Below are 21,654 nucleotides of genomic sequence, written 5' to 3'. Positions count from 1 at the left end.
TGGAAAGCAAAGCATTTTTTTAAAATACCCTCAATCACAGATTGAGGGAGCACGCCTGGTGCCCTCTCTTAGTTAACGGATGAACTTTATGCCAGCACATGTGGTAACACCAGCTGAAGCCTGGGTGTTTGTGAGGAGCTGGGGAACTAAAAGGGAAAATGTTAATGATTTTAAAAGATACAGAAACCAATTCACAATTATCAAATGGGCATTAAAATTTTTTTTTTGAACTTTGTAAATTTAATCCAAGATGCACTTCATAAAAAGGCAATTTTAGCAAATCACTGGGTTCATCAGTACCTACGGTTAACTGTTTGCATTGGGAAACTCAATTATAAGTCAATACATAGATTAAACGTTAAACATTAACATAGTGCATACAAAAATCATGGCAACCGGAAGTAAAATTGGTGCAGAGCAAGTGTGTGCATACATACATAAACTTTAAAATAATATATTGTGTAATGTTATCTGTTACAGAAACATTGAGGTAATGTTACGTTTATTTTACATTTCAATAAATTAAAGCTGATACAGATTGGCTTAGAAACTAGAGAATGATTGACATGATGCCAAAAAGAAAATAAAAATAAATTCCCACCTTTGCCTGGGAAGTATAAGAGCCATTGTGCAGTTCCAAGAAGAGTTCACCAACCCAGGTACACAGCAGTGTTGTATCAGCTTCCAGCATGGAGAAGAAAGTCTCTGGGGTGGACAATTCTACCCTGAGATGGAACATATCTATTAGTAGCTGGTATTTGTATTTTATTTTATTTTATTTAGAGCTCGAGCACAGAACAGGCCTTCCAGCCTAATGAGATACACAGCCCAGCAACCCACCAATTTTAACCCTAGCTGAATCAAAGGACAATTTACAATGACCAGCTAACCTACTGGCAGGTACCTGCTTGGACTGTGGGAGGAAACTAGAGAACTCATACTGGTTAACCTCGCTAATGTAACTTCAGTTCAAATATACGAGTGCCAAAAGCTTCCTCCCAAATTTTTGACTTTAATCTAGTTTAGTAATTAACTATGTTTTCATGGATCACTGTTACAACAGGGTAAATTTTCCTGGGGATTGTTTCAAGGGGACATTTGAGAGCTGCCTGGTTGACAGCTACTATCCTGCAGTCTAAGCTACTCAGCAGCATTTACTGACCAGCCTCATCTGACTATGGCAGTTCAGCTTTAGCCAGAGGAACTAATTGAAGTAGAAGTATGCACATATTTTCTTACAACACAGGTCATTTTGGGCCAGAGTCCATGCTTACTCATGGGAAGATCCCATTTCACCATCAATATTCCCTGTAACCCATTCCCTTCAAGCACACCTCCACCCCCAGCTTCCATTTTCATGAATCCTAAGTCAAATTTAATTGTCATGTGTGCAATTACATGTATGTACAGGTATAATGACAAACTTACAAGCAGCAGCATCACAGGCACAAAGCATCATAACATTAATCACATTTTATTCTCCTCATAGTCCCATTAACTCCCCCCAGATTCTACTGCTCACCTACACACTAGGGACAACTTATAGCGGCAAATTAATCGTTGGGACATTGGTGAAAACTGGAGAAACCCCCACACTGTCACTGGTGGGGGGGGGGGGGGAGAAAAACAAATTGCCAACTCCACACAAGCAACACCAAAGATCAGGATTGATCCCAGGTTTCAGGAGCTGCAGGGCAGCTTTCACAGTTGTATTTCTGTGCCACATAGACTCTTTGTATCTCCTTATTCTCACATCTCTGGGTGATAAATAAACCACACACAAGCACATAACAGTGGGCCCCTGTAATAAAATGGCATTGTAGGGGCCACCTATGATATTCCAAGTATGAGACACTCTTTTACTGTTCACAAGTTTGGCTGCATCTAGGCCCAAGAGCAAGTGTGGGTCAGTGAAAACGGATAGGAATAGTCTTGAGGAAATGATTGGTAGCTTGGGTCAAGGCAAATCTGGGCAATGATCAGACACGTAGGGCTGGTGCTGGGGGAGATCACATGGACAATGAGTGACACTAGTGGAGGGAAGGCAAGGATAGGCAAGAGGATCAGTTTACTAGAAGGGAAGTGTTTGGAAGGATGAAGGAAATATGCCTTTCAGAGATCCCAATGAGCTGAAAGTACTTACAGTCTTGGAAATGAACACTTAAGTTGGAAACTTGGGCAGAGAAACGGTAAATGAAGATTAATCCAGACAAGTGCGAGCTGTTGCCCTTTGCAGTGTCAAATACAAAAAAGGTACACAATAAATGCCAGGAACTTTAGGAGCACTATGTACAGAATGATCTTGGGATGCAATCTAAAGCTCTTTGAAAGTGACAATATAAATGGATAGGGTGGCACCAAACAGAAAAGTTGGCAAGTTATTGCTGCACCTGTTGGGCCACATAGGGAGTATTACATGTAGTTCTGGTTGCCACACTATAGGAAGGATGTGGAAACATTGGAAAGGTTCACCAGGATTAGAAAGTATTAGCTATAAGGAGAAGTTGGACAAATTTGGATTGGTTTCTCTGGAGCATTGGCTGAGGGGTGACCTAATCGAATCTATGAGAGACATACATAGAGCAGAGAGTAAATGTAAAATACTGTAGGGCACACGTGTAAGGAGAGAGAAGTAAGGGGATTTAGTTTTTTTTTAAATGCCTGGAACATATTGCTAGGGGGATGTTGTAGAAAAAGATACAATAGCAACATTTATGGGTTATTTAGACACATGCAGGATCAGGCAAGGAGTAGAAGGATATGGACCATATTCAGGTAGATAGAATTAATTAGATTGGCATCATGTTTGGTGCAGACAGTGGACTGAAGAGCCCGTTTCTGTGCCATACTCTTTAACGTTCTATAGTTGTTCTTTGGAAATTAATCTGAGAAAGAGATTATTTAGCCCATTCTGGCATTGAAATTACACAGTTTAACAATGATCCACTCGTGAATTGCCCAGCTGTATTTCTGGAGTGGCAAAACACATAAAAATAGTCACAATCACAGTACAAAACAGAACAAAGTAATTGTTTTTTAATCTTAAAACACTGAAAATTTGTGTTGAATTTTTAGGCACATATCTCTACATTCGAGACAGGAATTTAAAATGAGAACAACCAAGGTTCCAAACTAATCCCCAAGAAACTTCATTAGTTGAAGCCTGTCATCCCAAAAAAATTACTGCTTATTTTCATTATGGTCTTTTTCCTTTAACCAATTATTATCTGTGTAGAAAAAAAGAATAAAATGCTGGAAACACTATAGTCAGGCAACATCTGTGAAAACAAAAACGTGATTAATGTATCAGGTCAATGACCTTTCATCAGACCCTTTGCCTTCTACCTGAAATGTTAATCCAATCGCAAACAAGAGAAAATCTACAGATGCTGGAAATCCGAGCAGCACACACAAAATGCTGGAGGAGCTCAGCAGGCCATGCAGCATCTATGAAAAAAGTACAGTTGACATTTTCGGGTGAGACCCTTCAGCAGGATTGGAGAAAAAGTTTTTCCGCCAGAAGAAGCGGATCTCCCAATGGCTACCCATTTTAATTCCACCTCCCATTCCCAATCAGATATGTCTATCCATGGCCTCCTCTACTGTTACAATGAAGCCACACTCAGGTTGGAGGAACAACACCTTATATTTCATCTGGATAGCCTCCATTTTGATGGCATTTACATTGATTTCTCATTCTTCAGGTAATGCCCCGCGTCCCACCTCCTCACCACACCACATCCCTTTTTCCCCACTCTCACCCATCTCCTTGCCTTTTCCATCGCCTCCCTCTAGTGATCATTCCCCCCCCCCCCCCCACTTTTCTTCCTTCCTTGGCCTTCTGTCCTGTCCCATTACATTTCCCCTTCTGCAGCCCTGTGTCTCTTTCACCAATCAACTTCCCAGATCTTTACTTCACCACTCTCCCTCCCAGTTTCACCTATCCCCTTTGTGTTTCTCCTTCTCCTCTCCCACTTCCTTACTCTGACTTCGCATCTTTTTTTCTCCAGTCCTGATGAAGGGCCACGGCCCGAAATGTTGACTATACTCTTTTTTTTTAAGATTCTGCCTGGCCTGCTGAGTCCCTCTAGCATTTCGTGTGTGTTACCTGAAATGTTAACTCTGTTTCTCTTTCCACAGATGCTACTCGAACTGCTGAGTGTTTCCAGCATTTTCTGTTTTTGTTTCAGATTTTCAACATCTGTAGTATTTTTTTTTGAGGTTTGTCCATCCTTACAAATGTTAGTCTAGATAGTGCAAGCCTTATTTTATCTAACAACGTTGACCTATACCTGTCTACATAACACATTCACCAGCTACTCTTAATGGATCATATATATATTCTGCTACTTAGATTCCAAAATAACTATAAAATATGCAAAATACAATTACTATTTTCTTTATTTAGCAAACATTGGCCACTACCCAATAATCAAGGAAACAAAGTACTTACAAGGTTTAAAAGCACCTCCATGCTTGTTGATCTAATGCCTAATGGATATATCATCCATGTTACATTTCATCAATTGGATGCCTAATTAGGCACACGGGGCTAGAGATATACAGATTGGGAATTTTTACTGTAAGCAATGACAACGAAGATCCATTGTAGGGACAACTTCCTGATTGTCAATATGCTTAAACCAAGCTAATGACAGCTGGAAACAGTAATACCATGCATAATAAAATTAACCAACCAATGCCACTGGGAGGAAGGTGGATCAGGAAGACAATGCAACAAATACTACAACAATTGAGACTAAATCAAGTTCACGTTGATCAATTCACCATTCTTGACAGCTTGAGAACAGTATGCTCACTTAGGATTTGGCTGTGAACACCAACAGGTAACACCTCAAAATGAGATCCACAAGTGTTATACATGATGCTGAAAATAATTACAGGAAGAAACATGAACTGCTTAAGAGGGGACATGAGAAAATTAAAGTACCACCAAACTTATCTTGGTCACTCTCAGGACAACAAGGTTATTGTTAAGCGAACCAGTTGTAATAACTAACCGTTAGATAAGCACTTGGACTTGGTTGTGATAATGTAACAGCTTATGAGTTATATTTCACTGGTTCTCTCTCTAACATTTCACAACCACTAGCTGACCTCCAGAACCTTATGTAAGCAGCGATGCAGCAGCCTAGATAGAAGGACGTAGGCTGGTTACTAATACACAAAATCATCTAACTCAGCACAAAGAAGGTCCTGCTGCCATCCTGAAAGAATTCTCAATGTGATGCCACTGAGCTATTCGGAAAAACCCAAATGTGGTAACGTTGGTGATTTTTGAACCTGATAACTGTGGTGGTCCAAGACAATACACATTAAGTTCCTCCCCCCCCCCCCCCACCCATTTACAATGAATAAATCTCTATCCTGTCACCTCTAACAGGAAAGTCAAGGAAAAAAATATTTTTGTGAACTTGAATAACCCATCTTACCATGATGCTATAAACAGTTAATGATTATGAACAGCAAAATAAAAAATTGCAAAAGGATTAGAAGTATAATGAAGTATTTGTACATGGACTCACTTAAATATGTGATGTGCTTAATATACAGGACCAGTAAGACAAAATATTTGATCCTTGTGACACTGTTTACAGTTAGTATGAGCCTGGCTTCAAACCACAAGTTATTTAACACTGTCTCTTTAAGCCATCTGCTCAGTTAGGGAACACACTAGTGTGAGTGAGTCTCTTTATTGCAAAAGCTTGCTCCAGATTGGGGAGGGGTGCCAATCAATGGAATCTGCCTTTGAGATAGTCCAGGGTCAGTACAGTAGTAGAAAACAATGGGCTTTCTTGCTCAATTTCAACGTTTAACACAATGAATGGCATTTAACAATGGGGTACCATAGAAGCCCAATATCCAACGTTCCAAAGCAAAGTAGGCTTGACACAAATGTACTAAGTAATTTTACTGTCCAACTGCATGACTCCATTCACTCCTCTGAAGTAAAAGTTGTACTTATTTCCATGTTGTAACTTCACAGTTCAAGTGTCCACTTTAGAGGACCACTAAACAATCTATTTGCAACAGCCATAGTTAAGGTAATTGCATAGCACACTTAGCTACTCAACTTTTCCTGCTAAGACACACGGACTCTGCAAGGGATAGGATTCCATGTGTGCACAGGAATCACCAATTCACTGCATTTCTTAGTTGCAGTTTGCATGAAGAATTAGAATGTACAATATTCTCCAATTCATTTATTGACAGTAACAGAAGAAACGCAGAGTACAGAATTTCTGTAGGTCAATCTAAAGTAGGAAGCCAGATGGAAATGTACAAGCCTTTTAAACAATATCCTCTGACCTGGGCAGTCCATCTGTATTCTGTATTCTTTGTAGTCGATCCAGCATGTCTTGTGTAGGTCCACCTCCCCCATCGCCAAACCCAAATAGGAATGCACTGTGATTAACACGACCTTTATCCTTGTTATTTTTAACCGTATTCAGAAGCTGCAACAGGGGAAAGAAAGGATTTTTCAAAGTCATACAGGATAGAATCAGGTCCTTCAGACCACTGTCTACATTGACTATCAATCACCCGTTTACACTAAGCACATTATTATTCTAACAATCCCATTAACTCTCCCAGATTCTACCATTCACCTACACACAAAGAGCAATTTACAGTGGCCAAATAACTAACAGTCAGCACATACTTGAGATGTGGGGAACACCCGGAGGAAATTCGTGCAATAGTGATAAGAGTTTTTTTTTAATTAATTTTTTTATTAGTTTTTCAAAACATTTTACAAATTAAAAACCCCAAATCCCAATGGGGAACATTAAAACAGTGCAAAATTAAGCATACAATAACAATATGTTACAAAGGAAGAGAATTTAGCAAAAAAAAGCACCTAAATTAAAGACAAGTAAGCTTAGTGTCCTCCCCAAGCCCCACAACACAAGAAAAAACAACAGCAACTCCAGACCAACCACAACACAATATAGAGAGTATAAGTCAGGACAGCCAAACTCCCAGACTGTGAATACACTCAGCAACAGAGGATAATAATGCCTTCTACCAGAAAAAACTAAAGGAGCTGAAAACAAGGGACTGAAAAGAAAAAAAAACCCTAGTCAAGAGGAAGGTTATGAAAGTACTCGATAAAAGGTCCCCAGACCTTATGGAACTTTAGATCCGAATTAAGAACTGAATAATGAATTTTTTCGAGGTCCAAGCAGGCCATGATGTTGTTAAGCCATTGAGCATGAGTGGGCGGGGCAACATCTCTCCATCTGAGGAGGATCAAGCGTCTAGCCAGAAGAGAGGCAAAGGATAATATTCGGCATTTGGTCGGACCCAGACATAAATCTGTCTCGCCCCAAAAACCGAACAGAGCAGTTAAGGGGTTTGGTTCTAGGTGCTGATTCAGAATACACGATAACGTAGTGAAGACATCTTTCCAGAATTTCTCCAAGCTAGGACAGAACCAGTACATATGGATGAGAGAGGCCACGCCCCTCTTGCATTTATCACAGAGCAGACTAACGCTAGGGTAGAATCGAGATAGTTTAGATTTAGACATATGGGCTCTATGAACAATCTTAAACTGTAAAAGGCAGTGGCGAGCACAAAGAGAGGTTGAGTTAACCAATTTGAGAACTGAATCCCAGTTCTCCTCAGATAAGGAGATATTTAAATCCTGCTCCCAGGCCATTTTGATTTTATCCATGGGGGCCCGTCGTAAGGCTGCTAGTTTATCTCTGATGATTGATATTAAGCCCTCACCTAGTGGATTCATGGAAAGAAATAGGTCCATAGCATTTCTCGCAGGCATTTCAGGGAAGTTAGGAATTAAAGGAGCAATAAAGTGTCAGATTTGGAGATATCTGAAAAAATGAGCATTGGGCAGATTGGACTTAACAGAGAGCTGCTGAAAAGAAGCGAAGCGATTATCAATGAAAAGATCTTCAAAATATCTAATGCCCTTCCTATACCAAACTGAATGCTGAATCGTATGTAGTAGGTAAAAAAAAGGTGATTATGAGCAATAGGGCTGGAAACGGAAAACCCCTGGAAACCATAGCATTTCCTGATCTGAGCCCATATACGCAAAGTGTGTCTAACAAGAGGATTAGCTATTGATCTGGGCAGACTACTAGGGAGTGCAGAGCCAAGAAGTGCAGAGATAGATAATTCTTTAGTGGAGCTCAGCTCCATCGCCACCCAGTTAGGGCACTCGGGTTGGCCATGGAAGAAAGACCAGAAGGTAGCACAACGTATATTAGCTGCCCAATAATAGAAACGAAAGTTAGGTAAAGCCATGCCACCCTCTTTTTTAGATTTTTGGAGATGGATTTTATTAATTCTAGAGTGCTTATTCTGCCACAGATATGACAAAATAATAGAGTCTAAGGAATCAAAAAAAGATTTAGGAATAAAAATTGGGATAGATTGAAATAGGTATAAAAATTTGGGGAGAACATACATTTTAACAACATTAATACGGCCTACCAAAGACATATACGACATACCAAAGACAGGTGACCATTGTACCAGTCTCTGTTTTATAGCATATGAAAGATTGGCAAAGTTTTCATGATTGGCAAAGTTTGTGAAATGTGTGCAAGATAGTTTTTTGCAACAATACATAGAAGTACCGACTAGAGATGGGGCAGTGTTGGATCTCCTGTTAGGGAATGCGATAGGTCAGCTGACAGATGTATGTGTTGGGGAGCACTTCGGGTCCAGTGATCACAATAGCATTAGCTTCAATATAATTATGGAGAAGGACAGGACAGGACCTAGAGTTGAGATTTTTGATTGGAGAAAGGCAATCTTTCTCCAATCTTTTGAGGAGATGCGAAGGGATTTAGAGAGAGTGGATTGGGTCAAGTTGTTTTATGGGAAGGATGTAATAGAGAAATGGAGGTCATTTAAGGGTGAAATTATGAGGGTACAGAATCTTTATGTTCCTGTTAGGTTGAAAGGAAAGGTTAAAGGTTTGAAAGCACCATGGTTTTCAAGGGATATTAGAAATTTGGTTCGGAATAAGAGGGATGTCTACAATAGATATAGGCAGCATGGAGTAAAGAAATTGCTCAAGGAATATAAAGAATGTAAAAGGAATCTTAAGAAAGAGATTAGAAAAGCTAAAAGAAGATACGAGGTTGGTTTGGCAAATAAGGTGAAAGTAAATCCGAAAGGTTTCTGCAGTTATATTAAAAGCAAGAGGATAGTGAGGGATAAAATTGGCCCCTTAGAGAATCAGAGTGGTCAGCTATGTGTGGAGCCGAGGGAGATGGGAGAGATTTTGAACGATTTCTTCTCTTCGGTATTCATTAAGGAGAAGGATATTGAATTGTGTAAGGTGTGGGAAACAAGTAAGGAAGTTATGGAACCTATGACAATTAAAGAGGTGGAAGTACTGGCGCTTTTAAGAAATTTAAAAGTGGATAAATCTCCGGGTCCTGACAGGATATTCCCCAGGACCTTGAGGGAAGTTTGTGTAGAAATAGCAGGAGCTCTGACGGAGATCTTTAAGATGTCATTAGAAACGGGGATTGTGCCGGAGGATTGGCGTATTGCTCATGTGGTTCCATTGTTTAAAAAGGGTTCTAGAAGTACGCCTAGCAATTATAGACCTGTCAGTTTGACATCAGTGGTGGGTAAATTAATGGAAACTATTCTTAGAGATAGTATTAATAATTATCTGGATAGACAGGATCTGATTAGGAGTAGCCAGCATGGATTTGTGCGTGGAAGGTCATGTTTGACAAACCTTATTGAATTTTTTGAAGAAGTTATGAGGAATGTTGACGAGGGTAAGGCAGTGGATGTAGTCTATATGGACTTCAGCAAAGCCTTTGACAAAGTTCCACATGGAAGGTTAGTTAAGAAGGTTCAGTCGTTAGGTATTAATGCTGGAGTAATAAAATGGATTCAACAGTGGCTAGATGGGAGATGCCAGAGAGTAGTGGTGGATAATTGTTTATCGGGATGGAGGTCGGTGACTAGTGGGGTGCCTCAGGGATCTGTTTTGGGCCCAATGTTGTTTGTAATATACATAAATGATCTGGATGATGGGGTGGTAAATTGGATCAGTAAGTATGCCGATGATACTAAGGTAGGAGGTGTTGTGGATAATGAGGTGTGTTTTCAAAGCTTGCAGGGAGATTTATGCCGGATAGAAGAATGGGCTGAACGTTGGCAGATGGAGTTTAATGCTGAGAAGTGTGAGGTTCTACATTTTGGCAGGAATAATCCAAATAGAACATACAGGGTAAATGATAGGGCATTGAGGAATGCAGAGGAACAGAGAGTTCCCTGAAGGTGGAGTCTCATGTAGATAGGGTGGTGAGGAAGGCTTTTGGAACGCTGGCCTTTATAAATCAAAGCATTGAGTACAGAAGTTGGGATGTAATGTTAAAATTGTACAAGGCATTGGTAAGGCCAAATTTGGAATATTGTGTACAGTTCTGGTCACCAAATTATAGGAAAGATATCAATAAATTAGAGAGAGTGCAGAGACGATTTACTAGGATGTTACCTGGGTTTCAGCACTTAAGTTACAGAGAAAGGTTGAACAAGTTAGGTCTCTATTCATTGGAGCGTAGAAGGTTGAGGGGGGATTTGATCGAGGTATTTAAAATTTTGAGAGGGATAGATAGAGTTGACATGAATAGGGGAGATTCAAACGAGAGAACATGATTTGAGAGTTAGGGGGCAGAAGTTTAAGGGAAACACGAGGGGGTATTTCTTTACTCAGAGAGTGATAGCTGTGCGGAATGAGCTTCCTGTAAAAGTAGTAGAGGCCAGTTCAGTTGTGTCATTTAAGGTAAAATTGGATAGGTATATGGACAGGAAAGGAGTGGAGGGTTATGGGCTGAGTGCGGGTAGGTGGGACTAGGTGAGATTAAGAGTTCGGCACGGACTAGGAGGGCCAAGATGGCCTGTTTCCGTGCTGTGATTGTTATATGGTTATATGGAAAGAGATCTTTAAACTTCCTTGTGACTGTAATTCCAAGATAGGTAAATTGATTATGGACTACTTTAAAAGGGAGATCACGAAATGTTAGTTCTTGTGCTTCTTTATTAATTGGGAGAAGTTCACTCTTATGTAAATTAAGTTTATAGCCAGAGATCTGGCTAAACTGGTCAAGAACTGAAAACATTAGAGGTAAGGATGTAGACGGATTTGAGAGAAAGAGTAATAAGTCATCAGCATAGAGAGAAACTTTATGCTCAACACCCCCTCTCCAAATCCCAGTCAATTCAGGGCAGTTTCGAAATGCTATCGACAGAGGTTCCATAGCCAAATCAAAGAGAAAGGGACTTAAGGGGCATCCCTGGTGAGTACCACGTTTGAGATTAAATACTTGGGATTTCTGAAAATTAGTTAAAACAGGTACAGCAATTGGATCCAAGAGATGAAACTTTGGCCAAGGTCAAATTTTTCTAAAACTGCAAAAAGGTTGTTCCACTCTATATGATCAAATGCTTTCTCCGCATCGAGGGAAATAACACATTCAGGAATCCCAGTTGGAGGTGAGTATAAGATATTAAATAAACGCCGAATGTTAAAAAAAGGGAGACGATTTTTAATAAAGCCTGTTTGGTCATCAGAGATAATGGAGGGAATGACAGTTCCTAATCTATGAGCCAAAACTTTAGCTAAGATCTTTACATCAACATTGAGCAGAGAGATCGGCCTATACGAGGAATACTCTGTTGGGTCTTTGCCCTTTTTTAAAAGAAGAATAATAGATGCCTCACTGAAAGAGGGCGGCAATTTGCCATAATTAAACGAGTCAGATAATACTGAAAGTAACTGAGGAGAAAGAAGAGAAGAGAATAATTTATAAAATTCTACAGGGAACCCATCAGGTCCAGGAGATTTCCCCGAGGACAGTGCAGAAATTGCAGTAGATATTTCTTCTAATGACATAGGCGCATTGAGTTTGGCTTTGAAATCAGATGAAAGTGAGGGGATATTCAGATTCTGTAAAAACTGATCAACAGAGATATTGTCATTCAGAGATTCAGAGGAATAAAGTCGAGAATAAAAATTTTTAAATGCGTCATTAATTTCTAAATGATCCGATGTAAAGTTTCTGTTCTCCTTCCGGATCTTTGTAATATGTTGTTTGGCTTTGGAACGCCTCAGCTGATTGGCTAGGAATTTACCAGACTTATCCCCATGAATGTAAAAGTGACTCTTGCTTTCGAGAAGTTGGTGTTCAACAGGTTGAGTGGACAGAAGGTTAAATTTAGTTTGGAGTTCAACGCGTTTCTTGTATAATTCAGGGTTCTTAGTTTGGGCAAATATTTGATCTAATTCTTTAATCTGGTTAATGAGGTCTAATCGATCTGCACGGGATCTTCTGTTGAGATTTGCTATGTAAGAGATTATTTGCCCCCTCAGATATGCTTTCATGGCATCCCAGACAATCTGGGATGGCACTTCAGGTGATGTATTAGTGTTAAAATAAAAGGTTATCTGATCCTTAATAAATTTTTAAAAATCATCATCCGATAGTAAAGTTGAATCAAACCGCCAGTGTTTATTCCTCTGAGGGAGACCAGGCAAATTCAGAGAGAGAGTAATTGGGGCATGGTCAGAGATCAGTATACGCTGATGGTCACAAGAGTGGGCAAATGGAATAAGTTGGTTATCGAGTAAGAAATAATCAATTCTAGTGAAGGTAGGGTGAACATGTGAGAAAAAAGAATAATCTCTCTCCGTAGGATGGAGGAAACGCCATATATCAGAGATACCATAATTAGAGAGAAACGATTGGATAGCTAAGGCAGATTTAGTAGGTGGTCTAGTAACAGAGGACGATCGATCCAAATTAGGATCTAACCAACAATTAAAGTCACCACCCAGTATAAGAGAGTATGAGTTTAAGTCTGGTAGTGAGGAAAAAAACCATTCAAAAAAATTAACATCATCAAAGTTGGGGGCATACAGGTTTGCTAGTGCAACTTTAGTGTTATATAGTTTGCCAGAAACAATAATAAAACGGCCATTTATATCAGATATTTTATTATGGAGTTCAAAAGGAATATTTGAGTTAATAAGAATGGAGACTCCCCTAGCTTTAGCGGTAAAGGATGAATGAAAATGCTGACCTGCCCACTTTGACAGAAGCCGGGAATTATCAGAACAACGAATATGAGTTTCTTGAAGGAAAGCAATGTCAGCTTTGAGTTGTTTAATATGTGAGAATACCTTCCTCCTTTTAACAGGGTGATTCAATCCCTTTACATTCCAGCTCACGAATTTAAGTGCACTAGCCATTATCGATTACTAATGCATAAAAGGCAGAAGGCATATAAAAAGTCAAACAGTACAATAGCAGTCTGGGGGGCGGAGTTTCAAGATGGCGACGTAGACATCTGCCTTTTAGGCACTCTTCATCTTTTCAACTATAATCACCCTTTAATCAAACCTTTTCGTACTTAATCATATGGGTTGTTACTTATGATTTACTTTTTTTTTCTAAAACAATATTTGATCTAATCTTTCTAAACTTAAAATGGCTACAGCTAAGAAATCATCTAAAGACCCTTTATCTCTCGATGCAATTTCTAATCTTCTGGATACTAAACTTGCAAGTTTGGAAAGTAAATTGGAAAGTAAAGCAGCAAATTTGGAAAGTAAACTGGCAAGTTTGGAAAATAAACTTACCACGAAAATGTCTGAACTTGAAGGAGTTGTTAGATCGCTTGATACCAAGCTTCAATCGCAGGCATCGGATATTCAACGGCATGAAGACAAGATCGTGACTCTTGAGAAGTTAATTTGTGAAAAAATACGTACAATTGAAACGTTGGAGAAGAAGGTACTGTCATCTGCTAGAACAGTTGATCAGTATAAGTTTAAAATTACCGATCTTGAAAACCGATCTCGCAGACAGAATTTGCGAATCATTGGGCTTCCCGAGAAAGTTGAGTCCGGTGACTTAACTGAATTTTTCTCTAACTTATTATGGGAAGTTTTCGGTGATGAAGCTTTGCAGGCTAAACCTATTATCGATCGTGCCCACAGAGTTGCGAGATTTTCGGCTACGGGTGACAAGCCACGAGCTGTGATTGTTCGCCTCCATTATCCTCGGGAGAAAGAGCTTTTAATCCGATTAGCTCGTCAGAAAGGTATGATTTCTCACAGAAACTTTAAGTTTCGTATTGTTGAAGATTATTCATTTGATGTGATGAAAGCGAGAATTGCTTTTAAACCAGTGATGGCACAGATTCATTCGATTGGACTTAAACAAGCTTTAAGATACCCAGCAAATCTCAGAATTACGTTGAATGACAACAGTCAGCGCTTCTTTAATACTCCGGAAGAAGCGAAGAAATTTGTCGAAGAATATCGATCTTCTAGTACAGGCATGGGCAAACTACGGCCCGCGGGCCATATGCGGCCCGTTAAGCTTTTTAATCCGGCCCGCAGAACTTGATGAAATTATATTAATAAACCTTGTTAACGTTTTTTCCCCGCAATTCTGGCGTTTTCCCAATAGATGACGCACTCTATATACATTGACCTTTGTTGAGGTGCAGCGTATTACTCCACATTTGTGCTTTACTTTGTAACCTTGTGGCGACCCATTTCCTGGCACATCCGAACCGGCTCACAATTAGCCAGCGTTCCGGCTAAGGGAAATAGCCTGCGGGGATTTGCAAGCACAGAGCTTTGGAGCCTCTGCGCCACGGGAGGCAGGTTGAGGGATGCTTAAAAGTGAGGCTGGGGATTACGAATAAAGTTTTTTCCTTCGACTGCAGTTACCGACTCCATGTCATAATTTTAGCGCTGCGTGTAGCACACCGCTACAACCTCTCACCCCTTCTGTAAAGATGAGTGGAGCTAAGAAAAGAAAAGTGGATAGAGAATGTCGGGTGTTTAATAAGGAGTGGACAACTAAATATCTTTTTACCGAACACAGATCAACTGCTGTATGCCTGATATGCCAAGAGACTGTGGCGGTTTTTAAAGAATACAATATCAGCCGTCACTTTACCACAAAACATGCCAACTATGCTAGCGACCAGTCAAGAGGTCGCAGCTCTTGAGGTTGGCAGCTAACTTACAGGCTCAACAAAATTTTTTTCACCGTCAAACTGCCATTCATGACTCAAGTACCAAGGCGAGTTTTATGCTGTCATTCAAATTAGCAAAGACCAGCAAGCCTCTGTCTGAAGGCGAGTTTTTAAAAGAATGTATGGTGGAGACAGCAGGTGTACTGTGTCCGGAGAGCAAAGACGAATTTGAAAAAATCAGTTTATCACGCAGGACAGTGACTTGCCGTGTGGAACTGATAGATGAAGATATAACCAGCAACTTAAATAAAAAGGCAGAGTCATTCACATTATATTCATTAGCACTGGATGAAAGCAACGATGTAAAAGACACTGCTCAGCTCCTCATTTTTATCCGAGGAATTAACAATACTTTTGAAATAACGGAGGAGTTTTTGACAATGGAGTCTCTGAAAGGAAAAACACGGGGAGAGGACTTGTATGACCGGGTGTCTGCTGTCATCGAAAATATGGAGCTCCCTTGGAGTAAACTTATCAACGTCACCACAGATGGATCTCCTAATTTGACGGGGAAAAATGTCAGCCTGCTGAGGAGAATACAGAATAAAGTGAAAGATGAAAATCCTGACCAGGATGTTATTTTCCTTCACTGCATCATCCACCAGGAATCTCTATGTAAATCGGTATTACAGCTGAATCATGTTGTGAATCCTGTCGTAAAACTTGTCAACTTTATACGTGCAAGGGGACTTCAGCACCGTCAGTTCATCACGTTCCTGGAGGAAACTGATGTGGATCACCAGGACCTACTTTATCACTCCCGTGTCCGCTGGTTAAGTTTGGGCAAAGTGTTTCAATGAGTATGGGAGCTCAAAGAGGAGATCGGTGCATTTTTGGAGTTACCGAGGAAGGCCGGCGAATTTCCTGAGCTGAGCAACAAGAGCTGGCTTTGTGACTTTGCATTTGCTGTGGATATATTTTCACACATGAATGAACTGAACGTGAAGCTACAGGGGAAGGATCAGTTTGTGCATGACATGTACACAAACGTGAAAGCCTTTAAGTCCAAGCTGGCTTTTTTCTCCAGGCAAATTTCAAATAAGTTATTCACTCATTTTGCCACACTAGCCACGCTGGAAGAGGCCGGCGCAAATGTGAAAAAATACAGCGAGTCACTGGATGCGCTGCACAGAGAATTCTGCCGTCGCTTTTCTGATTTTGAAAAAATTGACAAGTCACTTCAGTTGGTGGCCTGTCCCCTGTCACAAGATCCTGAAACAGCACCAGAGGAGCTACAGCTGGAACTGATCGACCTTCAGTCTGACCCCGTCTTAAAAGAGAAGTTCAAATCTCTTAAACTGAATGACTTTTATGCTCACTTGGTAAAGAGGTGTTTCCAAACCTCCGGAGGATGGCACAGAAAATGCTGGCGTTGTTCGGCTCGACCTATTTGTGTGAACAGGTGTTCAGCATCATGAAAGCCAGCCACAGATCCAAGTTAACTGACCAACACCTAGATCCATCCTGAGAATCGCCACAACTAAATCCAGACTTTGATGCGCTGGCTAAAAAGGGAGACCAACAACACTGTTCCCACTGAAATTAAAAATAAGTTTCTTCGTTGTGGTATGTAAAAAATGCATTTGAAAATATTTTTTTCAATAAGCCTTACATGTTACATGTCATTTCTGTTAAGTGATGGACATGAGTAGTGCGCAGGTGCACGTACGTTCTCAAAATAAAAAACGCGCTCCAGATCAAATAACGTGCTCCGCATACTGGCGCGCTCTCATTGTTCTGTCATTGTGCGGTTCGTTGTTGAGTTTTGGCACAGGGGACAATTGAATAAGAAGGAGCAGGACAAGTAGACCTGCATCTCCTACCGTTTTTGAAATAAAGACAGTCAGGAGGAGAGTGATGATGATAATATCTTGAAGGATAACAGAATTTTCAGTGCTTTAAAATAATAACTGTTACTATTTAAAAAAGCTGTATTTTATTCATTTAATTTTCAGTGTTTTAAAAGTCATTTCAATAAATAGCTAAATACCATGGGACTTCAAAGACAGGTATTTTGTTGTAATGCATTTGTTCATTTTCAATTGAAATTAAAGCACGTTTTCTACATATCCCATGATATTTTATTTTCTCTTATGAGGTGTATTACCAAAACACTCCGTCCATCTGCTCCTCGTCCGGCCCCCCTGTCAAATTTTAGAACACTTTGTGGCCCTCAAGTCAAAAAGTTTGCCCATCCCTGTTCTAGTATAAGTTGAACTATGTGTTATGTTGAAGAATTTTTGGAGAGAAGATGCCATTTCGTTTTGGGTTTTAACCTATGAAGCTGTGTTGTAGCTTCTTACTTTGGTCTATAGATCTGGGGGTTTTTTTGATTATGGTTTATAGATGCTTTTTTAATTTTTCTATGTCTTTTTTCTTATTTTTTCTCTGTATTGGATATACACGTTTATATTTTGTGATAATGACTTATTTTTTTTAAGATGTCATTTCTTCTTCCCATAAGACCTTGCTTTCCGTAAGCATTTATTTGTTTGCTTGTACTTGGAAATGGGACGAATGTTTTGGATTTTTTGGACTTTTTTTATATTGTAGTGACTATTGAATCCTTTTTTAATCCTATTTTGATGACTTTTTTATTAATTTTTTTAATAGATTGAACTTACATTTATATTTTGTAATATGGTTTTTTCAAAATGTCGTTTCTTCTTCACATAAGTCTTTGCTTTTGAAACATCATTTTTCTTGTATTTGAATATGGAATCTTTTTTTAAAGGTATATTACACTTTTTCAAACTTTAATGTTTATCCTTTTTTATTAACGATCTTTTGCTTTAATATATTACTTTTTTTTTTCATTTTGATTGATATATATTTTTTTTTTGCAACCCTGTACTTTAATCTGGGTGTTATATAGTTTCTTTTTATATTTTCATGGTTGCCATCTTGAAATGGGGGTAATATTAGTATTAGTTTGTGCGCCTGCCGCTTGGCTTTTTTTCAAGGGTTTGGGGGAGGGGTAGGGATCTTTTTTCACGCTTTTGCTTTTTATTTTTTTGCTTTTAGTTCATGGACCGACTTTAAATTATTAATATTGGTGAGGTGTCATGTTCTTTGGTTGCTCCTGTATCGTTATTCCTTCTTCCTGAATTATGGGTTATGTGTCTTTTTAACCTTTTATGATATATACAATTAATATTGGCATGATGGACAAGTCTATTAATTTTATTTCTTGGAATACTAATGGTTTAAATCATCCGATTAAACGTAAAAAAATATTTAAAGTATTCCATAGACTAAATGCTAATATTATCTTTGTACAGGAGACCCATATTAGGAAGGAGGACAATCAACGCTTTCTTAGGTTCTGGAAGGTTCAACAATTTCACTCTAATTGTACCGCTAAAAGTAGGGATGTGTCTATTTTTATAGACCCCTCAATTTCGTTTATACATCATGAAATTATATCTGATCCACAGGGCAGATTCTTGTTGATTACTGGTTCACTTTTTAATCGAAAAGTGGCTTTAGTTAATATTTATGCTCCAAACTTTGACTGCCCTGAATTTTTTAAACGTTTATTTACTTCCCTTCTTAATCTAAATGAATATATGTTGATAATGGGTGGAGATTCCAATTGTTGTTTCTCAAACTATTTCTTGTCTGAGTTTAGAAAAAATTAGAAGTACTATTTTCGATTCATCAATTAAATTTGAAGAAACTTGGGGACCGTTCATTCGACATTTTCATATGAATTAATTTGGCTGCTTCCAGACCTTTTCTCTTTTTATTCTTGTTCTGGTATGGAGTTCCGGAGTTCTTGACACTATCATATACATATAAACTATTATTATTGCCCATGTTTAGTTTAGGTTTATTATTTTTATTCATATATATATATTTTTTCTTGCATTTTTATATATTTTTTTCTTTTGTTGACTATTCTTAATCCCTTTTATGTATAATCAATATAGGTTAGATTGATTATTATATGATCTTTTTTTTGCCGATAGTTTAATAAGATATTGTTATCTTGTTATTAATTTAACTTTAAGTTTAATGTACTCGTAACCTATTTAATACAATATTATGTTATGTTTTTTTTATATATGAAATTCAATAAAAAGATTGAAAAAGAAAAGAAAGCAGTCTGGGAGCAGAGATGTAAACATAGATTCGTTAAATCAAAACATATATATGTCCTGAGCAATAAAGAGATATAATATATACAGTGAGTGATGTTGGAACTAGAAAACCCACCCCACTCACACAACCCAAAACTAGACAGCTACCAAAACAAGTAGCTAGCTCTACCAAAAAAATTAACCCACATACAACTTCCAGATCTGTGTCATTAACAGCAGTTCCGTGTAAATACTATAACAAATAGTAACTAGTTTATGCACTAGAAAACATAATTATAGATTAGAACACCTTCTGCAGGAATATAATACAGAGAAAATCGGAAGAGGACCAAAACAAACCTGCCAGTGAAAAAATTGTAGAAGAATAAAGTAAGAGAAAGGAAAAAAAAGGATAAAAAAAAAGGAGAGGAAGGGGAAAATTCTAAATTCAAGACGAGTATTTATCAACCATTTACAGAGAAGAGAGAAAAAAATTCAGAGATTAGAAAAAAGGGGTGAAGAAAAGAAAAAAGTATAATAAAATAAATAAATATAAAAAGGTAAAATAGATCGGCAATTAAACTGTGAACCAACAAACAGGAAGGCCTTCACTGAAGACTTCAAACCTCCAAAACAAGTTAAAGTCAGTTGTAGAACTCTGTAGATAAAGTTGTACAAGAATAAAAAATAGATTACACACACACCAAATCCAGGGAGAGATTGTCAACTGCCCTTAGAGTTTCGATGAATAATGTCTGAATGATTCAAGTAAAGTCTGAGTCCAGAAAAAGTAATTTTACTACGAGAAGTACTTATCCACCATTTTAGGAGGTCCGATCGGGTTCCGAAGATGACTGGATAGCCGGAAGACTTGCCACAAATGCTTCAGCTTCCTTCGCTGACTTAAACCATTTGTATTTCCCAGTGTTAAGCTTGATTCGTAGATCAGCAGGGGAACGAAGAGAGGGTTTAAAACCACGATCAAAAAGCACTTTCATTGTGCCTTTAAACTCAGCGCGCATCTTTAAGGTCTGGGGTGCAAAATCTTCCACAAAGCGAATGGTTGTATCCTGGGAAATAAAAGAACCTCTGCGACATGCCTCTACAATCAGACGGTGTTTTACCTGGTATTGATGGAAGCACAAGATTACTGGTCGTGGGCGGTTGCCCAGAATTCCGGTGGGAACATGGACCCGGTGTGCCCGTTCGAGCTCAGGCGGGTTCGAAAGCAAATCTTTCCCGAATATCTCACAGAGAAACTTGGCGCAAAACTTCACTGTTGATCCCTGTTCGGTGGCCTCTGGCAATCCAAGAATTCTAAGATTGCAGCGTCTGCTGCGATTTTCGAGATCCACCATTTTGAAAAGGAGTTTGCTACACTTTTCCTCTAAGCTGGAACAGAGTCTCCAAGTATCGAACACGACTTTCTAAATCTTCAGAAGTCGAATCGATGCGAGATAAGTGTTGAGCATGTTTGTCCACTTTGTCGTTAATCTGATCAAGTTTGCCTTCCAACTGTTTGAAAGCGGTTTTGAATTCCTTTAACATTTCGTCTCGGAGTTGACCGAACGCAGCCAGGGTCTCGTCTGAGAGAGCCGTAGCTTCCTTTCTCCCAGATTTAGAGCTCTTGCTAGACATTGTAAGTTAGATGTGTTCACAGGCAAGTAAGAGATACCGAAAAAGTTCCCGACTAAGGTTTAAAAAATCGAGACATTTAGTGCAAAGATAGCGACAGTAACGGAACAAAAGTTCGGAGCAGCTAAGCAATCGCCATCTTAACGGAAGTTCCCTGATAAGAGTTTAAGGAGCAAATTAAAATGAGAAATTTAGTGACGGGTAGAGGGAGAAGAGGGTAAGGAACATGCCTTAGCTTCGGAACTAATCAGCTGAAGGCATGCCTACTACTGATTGGGTAAACGAAGTGAGAGTTCTGCATAACAGGTTGATCTTATTATTGAGCCATATATTCTGGAAACATTTTGAAGGATGTTAAGGTCTTAAGGCTTTATAGAGTAAGGCACCAAATCTCCAACAGAATGAGCTGCAAAAGGAGTAAGGTATAAATTCATGGCTCAAGCACTTCTTTAGTCCTGCATGGGGTTGTAGATTTTAGTTGTCGTCATAAAGAAACTAAATGGTTTACCACAGAGAACCAGCTAAAGTCTGAAAAAATGTTATCTTCACTAATTCTGTGAGTAGTGGAATTAGTCAGGGGACATGGGTGCCTCTAATCTGGAGCAATTCCAGCACTTCACAGAGCAAAGACGACATAATAAAACTTTATTTTAAAAGGCAGCAGAGAATAATAAACATTAACTAATGAGATGACTCGCGCTCAAGATTATGATAAACCACAGAGAAAATCAAATTAAAGAGCTGGAAAAAATATCTTAATCAGAAGAGTTAAGAATTCTGTGTGTTTTCAAGATGTCATACTGTAAACATTTTAACAAAAATATTCTAATATGAAACAACCATCTTTTCAATAAAAAAACACATT

The 21,654-nt window shown here is 38.9% G+C and overlaps 1 protein-coding gene across 1 annotated transcript in view; it reads right to left on the bottom strand.

The window, feature by feature from the left end:
- Positions 1-21,654, bottom strand: part of man2c1 (mannosidase, alpha, class 2C, member 1) — a 124,563-nt gene that overhangs the window by 44,936 nt on the left and 57,973 nt on the right. The window contains exons 12-13 of the mRNA XM_059946069.1: positions 6,331-6,476; positions 602-725 (exon numbers count right to left, since the gene is read on the bottom strand). Coding sequence (XP_059802052.1) covers positions 602-725; positions 6,331-6,476 — 270 coding nt within the window. The remainder of the gene's footprint in view (positions 1-601; positions 726-6,330; positions 6,477-21,654) is intronic.

The sequence above is a fragment of the Hypanus sabinus genome, chromosome 21, assembly GCF_030144855.1.
Source record: "Hypanus sabinus isolate sHypSab1 chromosome 21, sHypSab1.hap1, whole genome shotgun sequence".
Classification (NCBI taxonomy): domain Eukaryota; kingdom Metazoa; phylum Chordata; class Chondrichthyes; order Myliobatiformes; family Dasyatidae; genus Hypanus; species Hypanus sabinus.
The sequence above is the reverse complement of the archived record's forward strand: the minus strand, read 5'-3'. Positions and strand labels throughout refer to the sequence as shown.